The sequence below is a fragment of the Ammospiza nelsoni genome, chromosome 28, assembly GCF_027579445.1.
Source record: "Ammospiza nelsoni isolate bAmmNel1 chromosome 28, bAmmNel1.pri, whole genome shotgun sequence".
Lineage (NCBI taxonomy): Eukaryota > Metazoa > Chordata > Aves > Passeriformes > Passerellidae > Ammospiza > Ammospiza nelsoni.
The window spans coordinates 743,232-761,817 of record NC_080660.1 but is presented as its reverse complement, the minus strand read 5'-3'; the positions used below and the strand labels follow the sequence as shown (position 1 = coordinate 761,817).

At 53.4% G+C, this 18,586-nt stretch overlaps 5 protein-coding genes across 5 annotated transcripts; 3 read left to right on the top strand and 2 right to left on the bottom strand.

Annotated features, from left to right (window-relative positions):
- Positions 1-4,893: 4,893 nt before the first annotated feature.
- On the bottom strand, positions 4,894-6,405 carry LOC132085020 (claw keratin-like). The gene is made up of 2 exons (XM_059490364.1): positions 6,326-6,405; positions 4,894-5,768 (listed from the first exon to the last, which is right to left on the bottom strand). The coding sequence occupies exon 2, from the start codon at positions 5,745-5,747 to the stop codon at positions 5,355-5,357; it is 393 nt and encodes a 130-aa protein (XP_059346347.1). The 5' UTR covers positions 5,748-5,768; positions 6,326-6,405; the 3' UTR covers positions 4,894-5,354.
- Positions 6,406-7,771: 1,366 nt separating this feature from the next.
- Positions 7,772-8,440, top strand: LOC132085034 (claw keratin-like). The gene has a single exon (XM_059490381.1). It carries the CDS (start codon positions 7,791-7,793, stop codon positions 8,124-8,126), a length of 336 nt encoding a protein of 111 aa, XP_059346364.1. The 5' UTR covers positions 7,772-7,790; the 3' UTR covers positions 8,127-8,440.
- Positions 8,441-9,945: 1,505 nt separating this feature from the next.
- LOC132085010 (claw keratin-like) lies at positions 9,946-11,196 on the bottom strand. Its single transcript, XM_059490351.1, has 2 exons — positions 11,166-11,196; positions 9,946-10,785 (listed from the first exon to the last, which is right to left on the bottom strand). Exon 2 carries the CDS (start codon positions 10,762-10,764, stop codon positions 10,288-10,290), a length of 477 nt encoding a protein of 158 aa, XP_059346334.1. The 5' UTR covers positions 10,765-10,785; positions 11,166-11,196; the 3' UTR covers positions 9,946-10,287.
- A 1,305-nt stretch (positions 11,197-12,501) lies between these two features.
- LOC132085011 (claw keratin-like) lies at positions 12,502-13,464 on the top strand. The gene is made up of 2 exons (XM_059490353.1): positions 12,502-12,532; positions 12,625-13,464. The coding sequence occupies exon 2, from the start codon at positions 12,646-12,648 to the stop codon at positions 13,120-13,122; it is 477 nt and encodes a 158-aa protein (XP_059346336.1). The 5' UTR covers positions 12,502-12,532; positions 12,625-12,645; the 3' UTR covers positions 13,123-13,464.
- A 2,609-nt stretch (positions 13,465-16,073) lies between these two features.
- On the top strand, positions 16,074-17,334 carry LOC132085012 (claw keratin-like). The gene is made up of 2 exons (XM_059490354.1): positions 16,074-16,109; positions 16,495-17,334. Exon 2 carries the CDS (start codon positions 16,516-16,518, stop codon positions 16,990-16,992), a length of 477 nt encoding a protein of 158 aa, XP_059346337.1. The 5' UTR covers positions 16,074-16,109; positions 16,495-16,515; the 3' UTR covers positions 16,993-17,334.
- The last annotated feature ends 1,252 nt before the right edge of the window (positions 17,335-18,586 follow it).

Here is an 18,586-nt window from a genome sequence, read left to right as displayed (position 1 = left end):
CTGTAACGACCACAGTTTTCCTGGGAAACCCCCCAAATTCCAAATATGGTTTAATGTAAATTTTCTTCATATTGTTGAGGTGTTTAATTCTCCCTAATGAAGGTGAATAATGCTGGGGTGACCTTCACCTCCAAACCCTGTTTTGCTGTTTACTCCCATCCCAAGGGAGGATAATGACAGGCAGCACGTCAGGAGTTCTGGGCCTTTCTCTAAATTTGGAATATCAAAGCCTTCATTAAGACTTATTAAATATTTTCGGGCACAAAGAGATTTATTATTTCAATATTAACAGCACCTTGCTAAGCCCCGCTCTTATGTAACACCCTCTCCAAAAACGTACATTGGGGTGTTCGGTTTCCTGCCTTTATTAAAATTCTAATTTATACCTTCAGAATTGGGTCTCCGGAAGATTTTTTCCCCCTCTAAAAATACATCCTGGACATACCAATTCGATGCTTGCAGGCCAATTTTCTGGCTGAATCAATATTTTCTGGTTGAATCAATATTTCCTGACTGAATCAATAATATCCCCTGGCGCGGCGGCTCCAAATCACCGGAAATGTTGGGAGGGATCCGCAGGGATGCGCCAGCATCATTAGGAGTGATGAAATTCATCAAAAACACAGATTGTGCCTTCCACAATTATTCCAGGGGGGAAAAAAAGCACAACAAAGCACATTCAGTGTCCCAAAGATGCCGCGTTGGGAATTCCACGGGAGTTTGCTGATCCCCAAGAGTCACCTCTGTCTCAAAAAGCGCAAATTCAGCGTGATGATGATGATGATGATGATGATGATGGCCAGCCTTAATTGCACTGAGTGCCTTTGGGATGAAAGGGACGTGGCGGGCGGAGCCTCCTGGTGACGGTGCCGGACCCTGGGATATCGATGAGGGGAGGAAAAGGGGCTGGGAATTAATTAGGGCTGAGCCCGACACGTGTGGGGTGTGTGGGGCGGGACTGGGAGCTCCATAAAAACCCCACATCCCTGTGGAGAAACCATTCCCTGCTCCTGCCTTCTCCTCCTTGCAGCCAAGGGTAAGTGGGAACAGGTCTAGGGAATTCAGAGGATGATGAAGGGACGGATTTGGGGCTGTTCCCTCTCCTTTTTTTTCCCTCCTTATCTACAGAAGCTGCAGCCAAGAATTGAGGTTGTGATTTAGGAGTGCAAAACAATCTTTCCTCCATGGATTTTTAATTTCTGGCTGTTCAAAACAGCCTCAGTCCCACATGGATCCCCTATTTCTCTCACGCCTTTGTCCCAGCACAGCTCTGAGGATTTTCCAGCCCTGCTTTGGGTCACAGCCCCATTTTTCAGTGAGGCTGTGTGGGAAAGCTCAAGATGGAGGATTAGGGGCAAGAACTGGCCCAAAATTTGGAATATTCCAAGGATTTCACATCCCAGGAAGAGTCCAAGGCCAGCTTGGAGTACGATGGACTGGAGGAAGGTGTGGATTAGGGTTAAGGTTAAGGTTAGGGTTAGGGTTAAGGTTAAGGTTAAGGTTAAGGTTAAGGTTAAGGTTAAGGTTAAGGTTAAGGTTAGGGTTATGGTTAAGGTTAAGGTTAGGGTTATGGACCACTGTCTCTGCCCTTTCAGGGGTAGAACAGGTTGAACTTTAATTTCCTTCCAACCCAAACCATTCCCCAACTCTGCCGTTCCTCTTTTCCTCCCTTCCAGCCTTGCCTCCGTCCTCAGGATGGAGGATTAGGGGCAAGAACTGTCCCTAAATTTGGCATGGAGCGATGGATGCGGGCCCTGTGCCGTGATTTTCTGCCTCTCCCTTCCCTGCATCTCTTACTCGGGGTTTACTCACTGTCAGGGCTTGCCTCAAGTGTTTTTCCCTCCCTTGCAGCCTGGCCTCCCTCCTCTCCAGCCCCAAGATGACTTTCTGGTACCAGCGGCAGTGTGAGGAACCCTGCTACTCCCCCTGCAGCTACGGCACCGTCTGCAGCACCCGCAGCTACGACTGTGGCAGCCCTTGCGGCTACCAGGGCTACTACGGGAGGCTCTGTGGCTACCGCGAGTACTGCCCGAGCTTCAGCACCCGCTACTGCTCGCCCTACTCCTCCCGCTACTTCCAGAGATACTCCTATGGCAGCTGCTACCCCTGCTACCAGTGCTGAGCCCAGCCCGGGCAGGGAAAACCCCAAAACCCGCCCTGAAGGCTCCTGGCTGGATTGATTTTACTCCTGGGTGGATTTTGCTCCTGGCTGGATTTTGCTCCGTCTCAGCTCCGGTTCCCTGAGGGTTAGGGATCTCTTCCATGATGTTATTCTGATTAATTAGCTTATTTTTCCTGTTCCTTCTCTTTCGGGATGAGGTTTTTGTGTGTCCCGAGGAGCTGGCTGTGCTGACAGCTCTGCTCCTCTCCTACACCAGCTTTACTCCCCAGACCTCTGCTCTGGGGTGTAGCTACTCCTCAGTGTATGATGATGTGATCCTCCTGTGCTACTACCAGCTGTAACTTCTTACTGTCATTAAAAGATTTTGCATCACACCGCTGCCTTCTGTTGTGTTTTAATGTTCTTTATAATGATATATACATTAGTCAAAAAAAAAATGTATATGCTAACTATATATATATGTATACTTCCCCAACGTTCCTCCAAAACTCTTTTTTCTCCCCCTTTTTTCTCTGCTGTGTCTCTCAGCCCTCCCTGGGTTTAGTGCAGTAAAGGAAACTGGGTTTAATATTTCTTTACAAATCCCTCATTTATGGCTCTTTCCCAGCTGTGTTTAGTGTGATGCAAAACCACTCAGAAAATTAATTCCAAATCCCTAATTTCCTAGGAAATATTTGAAAATATTCCTTTAAATTTGCTTTGGGTGTGCAGGTTGGGACACAACAGCAGCTATAAATCACTGAGGCACCTTCTGGCTGCTAATTAATTAAAATTTGGGGGATAATACCAGAAATTGGGAGAAAACTTCTTTTTCTGCAGTGCTTTTGTGCTGGTCCTGCCTTGGATTTTCCCATCTTTTCAGATGGAGAGATCTGATCTGTTACACAACAGAAAAAAATCAATTTTTAGAGCAGAAAATGTCACTTTCCAGAGCAGAAATTTTCATTTTCCATTCACTCCAGGCTCTGTTGAAATGACACTGGAAGTGTGAATTTCCCAGGCTGTTCCACCACGTCCTGGGGAGTAGGAGCCACTCAAATTATTCATCGCTGAGGTGTCTCAGAGTCTGGGCTCAAAAGATCAATTAAACCCTCGAACCTTCATTGTGAGCTTAATTACTGCTCTTGGAACAGACAGAGACAATCCCAGAATCCCAGAATTTGGGTGGGAAGGGACCTCTGGAGACCTCCCCACCACAGGAACAGAGCTGGATTGGGCTCAGCGCAAAATATGAGTGCAAAACCCATGGAAAACCTTTCCCAGTAAAAGTGGGGGTTGTGTTTCCAGCAAATTTCAGGCTAGAAATAATAAAAAAAAAAAATCCAAAGGCTTTTGATGAATTTTGATGAATTTATCCATTCAGACACCCAGCTCAAGTCACTGCTCAAGCTGTATCCTGGTCTCTCAATTCAGCTGCAGCTGGTCATAATTTTAATATTTTGTCTAATTATCTCTAATCAAAAAAGTCTGCGAGTTACAAATTCCCAAATAAAAACTGGAAAGCTTTCTGTGTCTCAGGGTGCACAAGTGAGACCACGTGAGAATAAAATAAATTAATAAATTCTGCTGTCTCAGCCCTGATTTGACTACTTTAACAAGGGTTAAAGAATTAAAATTAATGGAATTTTAACATATTTTGCTCACTCCAGAAAGTCTAAGGATAAAATTAGCAATAAATCCAGATTTGGAGGATGAAGAGACAAAGCAGTTCACTGTCATGGTTATTTGTGCAGAGCCACACTTGAATGGAAAGTTTCAAAGGAATAAAATAAATTCTGACTAAAGCCAACATTGAACTGCCTCAACTCGTACCTTTGAAGTGACTCTTTTTCAATAATGAAGCAGCAGAGAATTGTGCTTTTAATAGATTAATAACAGCTTATAAATACATAAAACAGCGTCTGAACTGCTGCTTTGAACTGCCAAAATTAAGTGAAGACATTGTAACTTTTTATTGAAGGACCACAAAGGAATAAAAAAATCAATTGATACTTTTCCCTTCAAGTCTTGGAATAGGGGTAATGACTCATTTCCATCCTTTGTGTGCTGCAGAAGGAAAATGTGAGAGCTGACGAGGATCTCACAGACCTTGTTCATTCATGGATGATAAATGTGGGGCCTTGGGCTTCATTTGGGGAAGAATTTCATCCTGGGAAGGGTGATCAGGACTGGAAGGGGCTGCCCAGGGAGGTTTCGGGTCCCCACCCCTGGAACTGTCCAAGGAACAAGTGGAAATGTCATTGGACCCCTGGGTGGGGTGACCTGGTGGGGATTGGCCAAAGATTGGATGATGATTTGTAGATTTTAAAAACCAGAATGATTCTGGGATTCTGTGAATATATCCCAGCTCAACACAGACCATCAGAAGAGCAAACCCAGAAAAACCAATCGAAATCCAAGTGATTGCAGCAATGCAGAATCTTTATTGTGAATGAAAAGCCCACAGGTGCTGTCAGACTGATGGGAGAGGAGGTTTAGGTGGGACATTGGCCAGGAATTCCTACCTGTGAGGGTGAAGAGGCCTTGAGATGGATTTCCCAGAGAAGTTAGGGCCACCCTACCCTGATAGGGTCCAAGACCAGGTTGGACAGGGTTTGGAGCAGCCCAGGACAGTGGAAGGCGTCCCTGCCCATGGCACAGTGTGGAATGGGAGGAGTTTCAAGGCCCCTTCCAAACCAAACCCTCCTGTGATTCCACGATAGGACATTCCACACCATCCCTCAGAGACTCATTTACGGCCAGGATGAAGAAATCCATGAAAAAAGCAAATATTTCATGCAATGCAGATTCTTTATTTTGAGTTAAAAAGCCCACAGGCGCTGTCAGCGAGAGACAAACCAGCAACGTTGCGATGGAAACACGAAAATCCCAAGGCAGCAGCAGCAGCGACGCACAGCCCAGGGCTGTGCCCCAGAGATTGCCCCTTGCCAGGGCAGCACCGGGGCTCGGGGCTGGGCAGAACAGGGCAGAGCCTCAGCCGAGGCTGGGCACAGCTGGCTGGGGGCGCAGAGGGGGAGCAGCTTTTGGAGGCAGTGCTGGGAAGGCCAAAGGCGCCGGCCTGGGCTCTGCAGGGTCACACGGCAGGGACAGGGACCCTGCAGCTCCCGGGGCTGCCGGGCCGGCCCTGAGCAGGGGCTGCAGCTTCAGCCCGGCTCAGGGGGCACAAGGCAGCAGGGGCTGCTGGAGGAGCCCGCGGGCAGGGGCAGCGCTGAGCTCCGCCGGGGTTTGGGCTTTAGCAGGGCCCGCAGGAGCCCCCGAAGGAGCGGGAACCACGGCCACAGCTGCCATAACCCCCATAGCTGCCATAACCCCCATAGCTGCCATAACCCCCAAAACCTCCATAGCCCCCAAAGCCCCCAAAGCCCCCATAGCCCCCAGAGCCCCCACGGCTCCCAAAGGCGCCCCCAGAGCCGGCTCCCACGTAGGGAGCTCCAGCCGAGCCCACGGCGCTCTGCTGCGGGAAGGAGCTGAGGATGGGCCCGGGGAAGGTGATCACCGAGGCCGGGGGCTGGATGACCACCGTGGAGTCGGGGCACTGCCGCACACAGGGCTCGTTGCAGGTGTCAGCCAGAGGGGCCGGGGTGGCCACCCCGCAGCTGGGGATGCACAGGCTGGAGCAGGACATCCTTCGGTTTGGTTGGTAGAGCTGCAAGACAAGGCATGGACAGGGCTCACACCAAGGACTTGGCCCAAAGCCCAGCTGCTGCTCTCGCCCACCTGGAGCCCATGTGCCAGGACTCACTCTGGCTCATCCCAGGCCTTCTGATCGAAGCCCCATTCCCTCCAAATTCCTGCTCTCATCCCCTGCTGCCCTCACCATCCCTGAGTCTTGCTTGCCCGTGGCAATGAAGAAAAATTCCCTCATCCCAACCACCAGGCTCCCCAAGGCTTTGAGCCCGCTGGTGGAACCCCAGCCATCCCAGCTCTGCCCTGGGACAGCTGCTGGAGCTCAGGGACAGAGAATCCTTGGGAAATCCAGAGGCAGAGATTCCTTGGGAATTCCACAGGCAGAGATTCCCTAGGGAATTCCACAGGCAGAGATTCCTTGGGAATTCTACAGCCTGAGATTCCTTGGGAATTCCACAGGCAGAGATATTGCCCAGAGAATCCAGAACCGGAGATTCCTTGGGAAATCCACAGGCAGAGATTCCCCGGGGAAGGAGCAGAGGAGGAAGAGAGGACAGAGGGAAGACTCGGACTCACCACAGCGATCAATGAGCAGATTCAAGTGAGGAGAGCAGGATGGAGCCCTGTGGAGCTCTCAGACCTTTTATACACTCCAGAGTGCCTGGGGCACCGTCCAGGGGGTGGGGGCAAACTCCAGTAATTAGGAATTCAAGCAGACAAATTAAATGGCCCAGCTAATGATGGGGAATAGTTGTTTGTCATCTTCTTTTTGGAGATATTGCTGTGCAAATATGCCTGGATGGATGGGATGAACAGCAGTGGCCCATCATTACATGACAGACACGGTGCTGCTGGAACTCGACTGACAGCCCCAATAAACCCAGGTTTGTCCCTAATCCCTAACTTTGCTTACAAAGAATCCTTTGGACATTGTAGTGCCCAGCCTGTCCTGGTACACGGCCAGGGCTGGTCTGGCTCTGGGGGGTTCAACCAACACCCCCTGTGTCAGATCTTGGGGCCACCAGAACAATGCAAATCCCCAGGAGGGTTCAACTAGGACCCAGTTTGCAGCCACGTGGCCGGAGGAACCACAGGGAATTTTCAGGTGACCCATGCTGTCCCCTCTGTTATGGCTGATGAGGGCTTTGCCCCAACACTCTCCCCTTCCCTGGTAGTTTGGGGTTCCACCAGTGGGATATGCCCCCTATGGGAGGCCATCAAGGGAAAAGGGGACATAGAAAACACAATGTTCTCCAGAACCCGGCAAACCTTACTCTAACACGAACACTTGCCTAACCTAACCCTAACCCTAACCCTAACCCTAACCCTAACCCTAACCCTAACCCTAACCCTAACCCTAATTCTAACAATTCACATACGGATCAGGGGACCCCAAAACCTGGCCGTGAACATTTTTGCTGGCACTGGCAGTGGGTGGGATTTGGGAGACACCCCGAGAGTGGCTTCTGCTTTGCCCAAGCTGCGGCTGCCTCTGTTTACGAGCCAGTAAAAGGGCGATAATGACAGGGGTGATGGCTGGGGAAACGCTTCCAAGCTGCTGCAAGATGCCAGGAATTGTTCTTTGTAAGCAAAGTGAGGGATTAGGGACAAACCTGGGTTTATTGGGGATGTGAGCTGAGTAAACTCCAGTAGCACCGTGTCAGTCATGTAATGATGGGTCATGGCTGTCCTGGCAAGCTCCTCTCTCCTGTCCACTCCTTTCCGCACCAATGTCCACAATGCGGAGGGGGGATGACAGAATTTTTCAGCATCCCTTCACTTTATGGAGTGTCTCAGTGTGAATTCGTAATTACTGGAGGGGGGATCTGTCCGCACCCCCAGACGATGCCCGGGGCTCTCTGGGATGTATAAAAGGGCCGAGCTCCCTGCACAGCTCCATCCACATTTCTCCACTTGACTCTCCTCATCAACCGGGTAAGAGCAGCTCTCCGAAGCCTCTTGGGCATCTCTGTCTCCTTCCATGCAATTCCTCCCTCACACTTTTGCCTCTTTTTTCCAGAAGCCTTTCCAAGACTCAAGGATGTCCTGCTGTGTCCCCAGCTGCGGCGTGGCCACCCCGACCCCTCTGGCTGACACCTGCAACCAGCCCTGCGTGCGGCAGTGCCCCGACTCCACGGTGGTCATCCAGCCCCCGGCCTCGGTGGTCACCTTCCCCGGGCCCATCCTCAGCTCCTTCCCGCAGCAGAGCTCCGTGGGCTCGGCCGGAGCTCCTTTCGTCGGAGGCGGCTTCGGCGGCTCCTCCGGACGCCGTGGCGGCTCCGGAGGCTCCGGTGGCTTTGGGGGACTCGGAGGTTATGGAGGATTTGGAGGTTTTGGGGGCAGCTGCGGAGGCTCCAGAAGCTGCGGGCCCTGCTAAGTGCCAGCGCCATCCCTGATCCAGAAGAGCTCCAGGAACGCGCACAGCCCATCCCTGCACGCCAAGGCCCGAAGCAAAGACACACCGACAGACCGACAGACAGAGAGACAGATAGACGTCCCCGGGTCCCTTCCAGCCGCTCTCGGAGCCCTGTAGCGATCGTTGCCCGCTCCCGGCACGGCCCCAGCTCGGCTCCTGGTCTGCCCGTGTCCCTCCACCCCCGGGACACGCGGGGAGCGCTCGGCCAGGACCCCGCTCGGCTGCCGCCCCCTACCCTGCACGACAATAAAAGCTGCCTCGCATTGCAATGTTCACTGCTTCTCTCGGCTGCTCTTTGCTCCACACCCTCTGCCCAACCCGGCCTGGAGGGTTCCGGGAGGGTCCCGGGAGGGTTCAGGCAGCCCCGCTTGGACATGGTGGGTCAGAAGCCCCCGACAGCTGCCCGGGCTCCTCCTGCCCGTCCTTGGCCACGCCAGCCCCGCAGCAGAGTCCCCCCGAGCCGGACCCTGCCCAGTCCCTGGAATGCGGTCTCTGCCCATCCCTGCCCCGCTCCCGCCCGCTCCGGGCTCCTCTCTGCAGCCCCAAAGGAGCCCCGGGCACACCGCCAGCCCCCTGCCCTTGGGACACCCCCCGAGGGATGCCTGGAGCCCCAGGGCTGTGGGGATTGGGGTGTGAGTGGAGCCCCCCGAGGGATGCCTGGAACCCCAGGGCTGTGGAGATTGGGGACGAGTTGAGCCCCCCGAGGGATACCTGGAATCCCGGGGATGTGGGGACTGGGGAGTGAGTGGAGCCTCCTGAGGGACCCGGTGATTTGCAGGAATAAACACGCTCTAAAACTTTTGGAAAGTTGTAAAGCTGGTATGTTTGTTACAGCGCTGGACGCGTGTGGGAATCGTTTCTCTTAATAGGACACACGTACATCTGGGAACACCAGATCCTTTTTTAATGCTCTCTCAAATACATATCCATGCAATTTTATAATAGGTTGATACATATTCATTTTGCTGATTTTCTGTGACTTTTGACGCTAATTTTTTCCTTTATCGGAAAGAATTCTTCGGTCATTTTGTCCCTGCTTTCCACAGCAGCATCTCTGTTTGTTTCAGAGTTCAATGGGACAGAGTAGGAAATAATATTGTCTACAATGGATCTACAAGAACTTAAAGAAAATATGAAATCACAATACCAGGGTGTTTTTGGTGTTAATTAGGGAAGAAATTTTCAGGCATATCAATACGCAATAGAAGGGACATCAGGGGGATTGGAACTCAAAGCTTCTGCTCAAGAACTCCCCTGGACTGAACCCTGTGGTCATTCCATGGCGTGGAGAGGACACTGGGCAAGATCTGCTTGGGTCTGTCTCCTCCCTTCCCAGCTGCCACCACCTCCAGCTGGACATGCCAGGACACCTGGGACATGCAGAGCTCATCGTGCAGTTCCCTGCACATTTCCATGAGACCGAGCAATCCCAACCCTGTGTGGGAGAGGATTTACAGAGATTTCTGTAAGCCAGAGAGAAGTTTGAGAAGAGGATCCATGTTCATGGAAGAGTTTCTGTAAAGCCCTCGTGGCCCTTTCCCATCCTCAGTGAGGGCTTTTGGGTTTTCTGCATTTCCTGCTGCTGGGAGAGCTGGGAGACCACAGGAATGGGAGCCTCCCAGAGCCAGCAGGGTCTGACATCCCCAGCTGGGACACACAGAGCCAGCCAGCTGTGCCCGGGCTCCAGGTCACTGCCCAGGGGTATTGCAACAGCACAGCACACACCCAGGAAATTAGACAGTGCGAAAAAGGCAAGATGAAGGAAAACCAGGAGTCAACATTTCAATGCAAGACAGCTTTTATTGCAGGGGGAGGGCAGGAGGGGCTGGGCAGAAGAGCAGGGTCATGGACAAGGGCTTCCCATGGCCTGGCCCTGGGCACAGCCAGGTCAGCAGCAGCAGACCCAGGAGAGGCTCTGGGACCACCAGGGCACCAGGAGCCCCTCGGGGATGCTCAGGAATGACAGGGACAAGGCAGAGGTGCTTCCCAAGCTGGCACCAGGCACGCAAGGTGCAGAGCCCGGCCATGTCCAAAGGGTTTTGGTCCACAGAGCGTTGGGTCAGGATGTGCCGGGGTTTCTCCTGGAGCTCTTCTTGGTCTGAGGCCGCGCTGGGGCTGGGGCTTAGCAGGGCCCGCAGTTGCCATTGAGGTAGCGGTGGCCACTGCTCCAGCCACCGTAGCCGCAGTTGCCAAGGCCTCCATAGCCCCAGCCTCCGTAGCCTCCGCATCCCCAACCGCCGTAGCCTCCACGGCCTCCATAGCCCCAACCCCCATAGAGACCACGGCTTCCATAGCCCCAGCCTCCATAACCTCCATACCCGCCAAGGGCTCCGTAGCCCCCATAGCCCCCGTAGCCCCCACGGCTCCCAAAGGCGCCCCCAGAGCCGGCTCCCACGTAGGGAGCTCCGGCCGAGCCCACGGCGCTCTGCTGCGGGAAGGAGCTGAGGATGGGCCCGGGGAAGGTGATCACCGAGGCCGGGGGCTGGATGACCACCGTGGAGTCGGGGCACTGCCGCACACAGGGCTCGTTGCAGGTGTCAGCCAGAGGGGCCGGGGTGGCCACACCACAGCTGGGGATGCACAGGCTGGAGCAGGACATCCTTTGGTTTGGTTGGTAGAGCTGCAAGACAAGGCATGGCTACGGCTCACACCAAGGACTCAACCCAAAGCGCAGCTGCCCGTGTTCCAGGACCCACTCTGGCTCATCCGAGGCATTCGTAACTGCTCCCCATTCCATCCAAGCTCCTGCTCACATCCCCTGCTGTCCTCACCATCCCTGAGTCTTGCTTGTGATTGGGAATTAAGAAGACTTTGACATACAAACGAGGAAAGTCCTCAAGCTTCCAAAGCCCTTTGTCGCCTGATAGAACCCCAACTATCCCAGCTGTGCTCTAGGAGAGCATGAAGAATCCACAGCCAAAGGTTCCTCCAGAAAGCCCCAAAGATTCCCTGAGAAAGCCAGGGATGAAGAAGGAAAGAGGAGGGAAGGCTTGGACTTACCAAGGTGATAAGGCGAGTCAAGCGGTGGAAGGTGGATAGAGCTCTCTGGAACCCTTAGACCTTTTATACATCTCCCAAAGGGCCTGGGGGCATCACGAGAGGGAGCGGTGGCAAAAAAAACCAGGTAATTAGGAATTCATGCTGACAAGATCATCAAAGAGATAATGATGCAATACAATTATACACCTCAACATCAGGGAGATTGGTGTGGAAACGTGCCCCGGACCAATGGGAGGTGATGGGAGGAACACCTGTGGCCCATTATTAGGTGACAGACCCTGCTCCATCCCTAATCCCTCGCTTTCCTTACAAAGAAACCCGAGCATCCTTTGGGACATGGCTGTGCCCATTCCTGCCACCCTGACCCCCAGTCCCCCATGGCCCTGAGCCAGCTGTGCCCAGCTGGTTCTGTCCTGGGCCAACGCCAGTCCCAGTCTGGCTCTGGGGGACTTGACCAACACCCCCTCTGTCAGGCTTTAGGGCCAGCTGGGCAATTCAAACCCTCCAGGAGGGCCCCAGCAGGACCTAGCTTGCAGAAATGGGGCCGGAGAGGCCACAGGGACCCTTCAGCTCATCCCATTGTTTCCTCTCTGACACGGTTGTCCCAGGCTGTATCCCCATGATTTACACCTTCCCTGCAGTTTGGGGTTCCAACAATGAGATCTGTACCCCTCTGTGGGGGCACTAGGGGAAAATCGGACATGGTAAACACAATGTTCTCCAGAACTTCTTAACCCTAACCCTAACCCTAACCTTAGCCCTAAACCCTAACCCTAACCCTAACCCTAACCCTAAAAATTCACAGACATGTCAGGGGACCCCAAAACCTGGCCATGAACATTTTTGCTGGCACTGGCAGTGGGTGGGATTTGGGAGACACCCCGAGAGTGGCTTCTGCTTTGCCCGAGCTGCCGCTGCCTCTGTTTACCAGCCCGTAAAAGGGCGATAATGACAGGGGTGATGGCTGGGGCTGCGCTTCAAAGCTGCGGCAAGATGCCGGGAATTGTTCTCTGTAAGCAAAGTGTGGGATTAGGGACAAACCAGGGTTTATTGGGGATGTGACCTGAGTGAGCTGCAGCAGCACCGTGTCTGTCATGTAATGATGGGTCATGGCTGTCCCTCCCGTCACTTCCTTCATGTCCAGGACACGTTTTCACACCTGTGTCCCCAAGGAGGGGATGTCATGGAATTATCTTGCAACATTATCTCTCTGATGAAGCTTGTCAGCCTGAATTCCTAATTACTTGGGGTTTTTTTGTTGCCACCCCCCTTTCCTGAAGCCCCAGGCTCTCTGGGGTGTATAAAAGGACTGAGCTCCTTGCACAGCTCCATCCACACGTCTCCACTTGACTCCTCTCATCACTTGGGTAAGTGCAGTTCTCCGAAGCTTCTTGGGGAACTCTCTCTGGGAAATTCCTTCCTCACACCTTTACCTCTTTCTTCTCTGGGTGTTTTCCAGAAGCCTTTCCCAATCTCAAAGATGTCCTGCTCCAGCCTGTGCATCCCCAGCTGCGGCGTGGCCACCCCGGCCCCTCTGGCTGACACCTGCAACGAGCCCTGTGTGCGGCAGTGCCCCGACTCCACGGTGGTCATCCAGCCCCCGGCCTCGGTGATCACCTTCCCCGGGCCCATCCTCAGCTCCTTCCCGCAGCAGAGCGCCGTGGGCTCGGCCGGAGCTCCCTACGTGGGAGCCGGCTCTGGGGGCGCCTTTGGGAGCCGTGGGGGCTACGGGGGCTATGGGGGCTACGGAGCCCTTGGCGGGTATGGAGGTTATGGAGGCTGGGGCTATGGAAGCCGTGGTCTCTATGGGGGTTGGGGCTATGGAGGCCGTGGAGGCTACGGCGGTTGGGGATGCGGAGGCTACGGAGGCTGGGGCTATGGAGGCCTTGGCAACTGCGGCTACGGTGGCTGGAGCAGCGGCCACCGCTACCTCAATGGCAACTGCGGGCCCTGCTAAGCACCAGCCCCAGCGCGGCCTCAGACCAAGAAGAGCTCCAGGAGAAACCCCGGCACATCCTGAACCGACACTCTATGGACTCAAACCTCTTGGGCATGGCCGGGCTCTGCAGCTCGGAAGCCTGGTGCCAGCTTGGGAAGCACCTCTGCCTTGTCCCTGTCGTTCCTGAGCATCCCCGAGGGGCTCCTGGTGCCCTGGTGGTCCCAGAGCCTCTCCTGGGTCTGCTGCTGCTGACCTGGCTGTGCCCAGGGCCAGGCCATGGGATGCCATTGGCCATGACCCTGCTCTTCTGCCCAGCCCCTCCTGCCCTCCCCCTGCAATAAAAGCTGTCTTGCATTGAAATGTTGACTCCTGGTTTTCCTTCATCTTGCCTTTTTCGCACTGTCTAATTTCCTGGGTGTGTGCTGTGCTGTTGCAATGCCCCTGGGCAGTGCCCTGGAGCCTAGGTACAGCTGACTCTGTGTGTCCCAGCTGGGGATGTCAGACCCTGCTGGCTCTGGGGAGCTCATCCCCACCAGCTCCCTGTGTTCTCCAAGCAGCAGGAAACACAGAAAATCCCAAAGCCCTCACTGAGGATGGGACAGGGCCCTGAGGGCCTTGCAGAAACTCTTCCAAATCCTCAGCCCAAGCAGCAAAGCTGACATCACCACTAGGACTGGGCTGTCTTGGTTGAGATGGTCACAATACAAATAACACTCCATTTTCAGACGGCTTCAAACCATTCTTATTACACCATGCATGCTTTTATGCATTCTTAGAAAACTCCTAAATTTACACTTATTGGTCACAACAGAAAAACCAAGTGCTCATTAGAATTGGCAGTTGCAAGTTTCTCTTATTTCTCCTTCTTTCTTTTTTGGTTTCTGTGTCAAGGACCTTGGTAGGAAATTCTCTCAGGGATGAATACAGCTCCTCTTCTCAAACTTCTCTCTGGCTCACATAAATCACTGTAAAACCTTTTCCACACAGGGCTAGGACTGGTCAGTCACATGGAAAGGTGCAGGGAGATGCACCATGAGCTCTGCATGTCCCAGGTGTCCTGGCATGTCCAGCTGGAGGTGGTGGCAGCTGGGAAGGGAGGAGACAGATCCAAGCATTTCTTGCCCAGTCTCCTCTCCATGCCATGGAATGACCACATGGTTCTGTCCCGTGGAGCTCTTGGAGCAGGAGCTTTGAGTTCCCACCCCCCTGAGGTACCTTCTATTGCGTATTTATCTGTCTGTAAATTTCTTCCCTTATTAACATCAAAATATGTAACCTTGAACTCCCAGGGTTTGAGATTACATATTTGCTTTATGTTTATATAGGTCCATTTTAGACAATATTATTTCATACTCTGTCCCCTTGAACTCTGAAACAAACAGAGTGGCTACTACAGAAAGCAGGGTTAAAATGACCCAGAAATTCTTTCTGATAAAGGAAAAAATTATCGTCAAATGTCACACAAAATCAGTAAAATGAATATGCATGAACCTATTGTAAAATTGCATTCATATGTGTTTGAGACGGATATTAGAAAGGACCTGGAGTTCCCAGAAGTACACACGTCCTATTAAGAGAAACGATTCCCACATGAGTCCAGTGCTGTAATAAACATACCAGCTTTACAACTTTCAAAACCTTGTAGAGTTTGTTTGTTTCCTCAAACCACCGGGTCACTGGGGGGCTCCACTCGCCCCCCATTTCCCCATGGCACCAGGGCTCCCAAGGGGAGGGGGCTGGTGGTGGGCCCAGAGCAAAGAGCAGCCAAGAGAGGTGGTGACCATTGCAATGCGAGGCAGCTTCCATTGCCGTGCGGCGCAGGGGGGCGGCAGCGGAGCGGGGCCCCGGCCGAGCGCTCCCCTCGTGTCCCGGGGGTGGGGAGACACGGGCAGAGCAGGAGCTGAGCTGGGGCCGTGCCAGGAGCAGGCAGCGATCGCTGCGGGGCTCCAAGAGCAGCTGGGGGATGTCTGTCTGTCTGTCTGTCTGTCGGTGTGTCCTTGCCGTAGGCCTTGGTGTGTGGGATGGGCTGTGCGTGTTCCTGGAGCTCTTCTGGATCAGGGATGGCGCTGGGGTTTAGAAGGACCCGCAGCTTCTGGAGCCTCCCCAGCTGCCCCCAAAACCTTCGAATCCTCCATAACCTCCTAATCCCCCAAAGCCACCGCAGCTGTAGGTTAGGGTTAGGGTTAGGGTTAGGGTTAGGGTTAGGGTTAGGGTTAGGGTTAGGGTTAGGGTTAGGGTTAGGGTTAGGGTTAGGGTAAGGGTTAGGGTAAGGGTTAGGAGATTCTGGTGGACCTTGTGGTTTCCATGTCCCAGTTTCCCTTGATGGCCCCACAGAGGAGGCAGGTCCCACTGGTGATAATCCAAACCCCCGGGGAAGGTGGAGATCAGTGGGACAGAGCCCTCGACGCTCATGACACAATGGACACCACTGGAGGAGCTGAAATGTCCCTAAGGCCCCTCTTGCTCTGTTTCTGCAAGCTGGGTCCTACTTGAGCCTTCCTGGAGGGTTTGCATTGTCCAGCTGGCCACAAGTTCTGACACAGGGGTTGTTGGTTGAAGCCCCAAAGCCAGACTGGCTTTGGCCGTGCACCAGGTCAGGCTGAGCTGGGCACGCTTGCCTCAGTGGCGCAGGGGGGTTGGGGCACAGAGTGGCTGGGATGGGCACAGCCGTGTCCCAGATATGCTCGGGATTCTTTGTAAGCAAAGCGAGGGATTAGGGACGGAGCAGGGTCTGTCACCTAATAATGGGCCACAGGTGTTCCTCCCATCGCCTCCCATTGGTCCACGGCACGTTTCCACACCAATCTCCCTGATGTTGAGGTGTATAATTGTATTGCATCATTATCTCTTTGATGAACTTGTCAGCGTGAATTCCTAATTACCTGGATTTTTTGCCACCGCTCCCCTTCATGATGCCCCCAGGCCCTTTGGGAGATGTATAAAAGGTCCAAGGATTCCAGAGAGCTCTATCCACCTTCCACCGCTTGACTTGCCTTATCACCTTGGTAAGTCCAAGCCTTCCCTCCTCTTTCCTTCTTCATCCCTGGCTTTCTCAGGGAATCTTTGGGGCTTTCTGGAGGAACCTTTGGCTGTGGATTCTTCGTGCTCTCTTAGAGCACAGCTGGGATAGTTGGGGTTATATCAGGGGACCAAGGGCTTTGGAGGCTTGAGACTTTGCTAGTTTGTATGTCAAAGTCTTCTTAATTCTGAATCGCAAGCAAGACTCAGGGATGGTGAGGGCAGCAAGGGATGTGAGCAGGAATTTGAAGGGAATATGGTTTGGATCAGAATGCCTGGGATGAGCCAGAATGAGTCCTGGAACACAGGGGAGAGCAACTGGGCTTTGGATTGAGTTCTTGGTGTGAGCCATGGCCATGCCTTGTCTTGCAGCTCTACCAACCAAACCAAAGGATGTCCTGCTCCAGCCTGTGCATCCCCAGCTGTGGTGTGGCCACCCCGGCCCCTCTGGCTGACACCTGCAACGAGCCCTGTGTGCGGCAGTGCCCCGACTCCACGGTGGTCATCCAGCCCCCGGCCTCGGTGATCACCTTCCCCGGGCCCATCCTCAGCTCCTTCCCGCAGCAGAGCGCCGTGGGCTCGGCCGGAGCTCCCTACGTGGGAGCCGGCTCTGGGGGCGCCTTTGGGAGCCGTGGGGGCTACGGGGGCTATGGGGGCTACGGAGCCCTTGGCGGGTATGGAGGTTATGGAGGCTGGGGCTATGGAAGCCGTGGTCTCTATGGGGGTTGGGGCTATGGAGGCCGTGGAGGCTACGGCGGTTGGGGATGCGGAGGCTACGGAGGCTGGGGCTATGGAGGCCTTGGCAACTGCGGCTACGGTGGCTGGAGCAGCGGCCACCGCTACCTCAATGGCAACTGCGGGCCCTGCTAAGCCCCAGCCCCAGCGCGGCCTCAGACCAAGAAGAGCTCCAGGAGAAACCCCGGCACATCCTGAACCGACACTCTATGGACTCAAACCTCTTGGGCATGGCCGGGCTCTGCAGCTCGGAAGCCTGGTGCCAGCTTGGGAAGCACCTCTGCCTTGTCCCTGTCGTTCCTGAGCATCCCCGAGGGGCTCCTGGTGCCCTGGTGGTCCCAGAGCCTCTCCTGGGGCTGCTGCTGCTGACCTGGCTGTGCCCAGGGCCAGGCCATGGGATGCCCTTGGCCATGATCCTGCTCTTCTGCCCAGCTCCTCCTGCCCTCCCCCTGCAATAAAAGCTGTCTTGCATTGAAATGTTGACTCCTGGTTTTCCTTCATCTTACCCTTTTCCCACTGCCCAAATTCCTGGGTGTGTGCTGTTTCAATGCCCCTGGGCATTGCTCTGGAGCCCGGGCACAGCTGGCTCTGTGTGTCCCAGCTGGGGATGTCCAACCCCGCTGGCTCTGGGGGAGTCATCTCCCCTAGCTCCCCATGGTCTCCCAGCAGCAGGAAACTCAAGACATCCTCAAATCCCTCACTGAGGATGGGAAAGTGCCCGGAGGGCCTTGCAGAAACTCTTCCAAATCCTCAGCCCAAGCAGCAAAGCTGACATCACCTCTGGGACTGGGCTGTCTTAGTTGAGATGGTCAAACACAAATCAATACTCCATTTTCAGAATGCTTCAAACCGTTTGTATCATACTATGCATGCTTTTGTACATTCTTACAAAACTCCTAAATTTACACTTATTGGCCACAAGAGACAAACAAAGTGCTCATTGCAATAGGCACTTGCAGGTTTCTCTTTTTTCTCCTTCTTTCTTTTTCAGTTTCTATGTCCAGGACATTGGTAGGAGATTCCTTCAGAGGTGAACATGGCTCCTCTTCTCAAACTTCTCTCTGGCTCACAGAAGTCACTGTTAAACCTTTTCCGCACAGGACTGGGACTGGTCAGTCACATGGAAAGGTGCAGGGAAATGCAGGATGAGTTCTGCATGTCCCAGGTGTCCTAGCATATCCAGCCGGAAGTGGTGGCAGCTGGGAAGGGAGGAGACAGACCCAAACAGATCTTGCCCAGTCTCCTCTCCATGCCATGGAATGAGCACAGGGTTCAGTCCTGTGGAGCTCTTGGAGCTGAAGCTTTGAGTTCCCATCCCCTTGACATCCCTTCTACTGCCTATTGATCTGTCTGAAAAAATTTATTCCCTAATTAAGACCAAAAACACCCTGGGTTTGAGATTTCGTATTTGTTTTAAGCTCATATAGATCCATTTTAGTCGATATTATTTCATACTCTGTCCCCTTGAACTCTGATACAGAGATGCTGCTATGGAAAGCAGGGTCAAAATGACCCAAGAATTCTTTCTGATAAAGGAAAAAATTATCGGCAAATTTCACACAAAATCAGTAAAATGAATATGTATGAACCTATTGTAAAATTGCATGGATATATATTTGAGAGGGAAATAAAAAAGGATCTGGAGTTCCCAAAGGCACACATGTCCTATTAAGCGAAACAATTCCCACACGCATCCAGAGCTGTACTAAACATATCAGGTTTACAACTT

Excerpts from the sequence above, each read along its gene's own strand:
- LOC132085020 (XM_059490364.1), bottom strand. The coding sequence starts at position 5,747 with ATGTCCTGCTCCAGCCTGTGCATCCCCAGCTGCGGGGTGGCCACCCCG.
- LOC132085011 (XM_059490353.1), top strand. The coding sequence starts at position 12,646 with ATGTCCTGCTCCAGCCTGTGCATCCCCAGCTGCGGCGTGGCCACCCCG.
- LOC132085034 (XM_059490381.1), top strand. The coding sequence starts at position 7,791 with ATGTCCTGCTGTGTCCCCAGCTGCGGCGTGGCCACCCCGACCCCTCTG.
- LOC132085012 (XM_059490354.1), top strand. The coding sequence starts at position 16,516 with ATGTCCTGCTCCAGCCTGTGCATCCCCAGCTGTGGTGTGGCCACCCCG.
- LOC132085010 (XM_059490351.1), bottom strand. The coding sequence starts at position 10,764 with ATGTCCTGCTCCAGCCTGTGCATCCCCAGCTGTGGTGTGGCCACCCCG.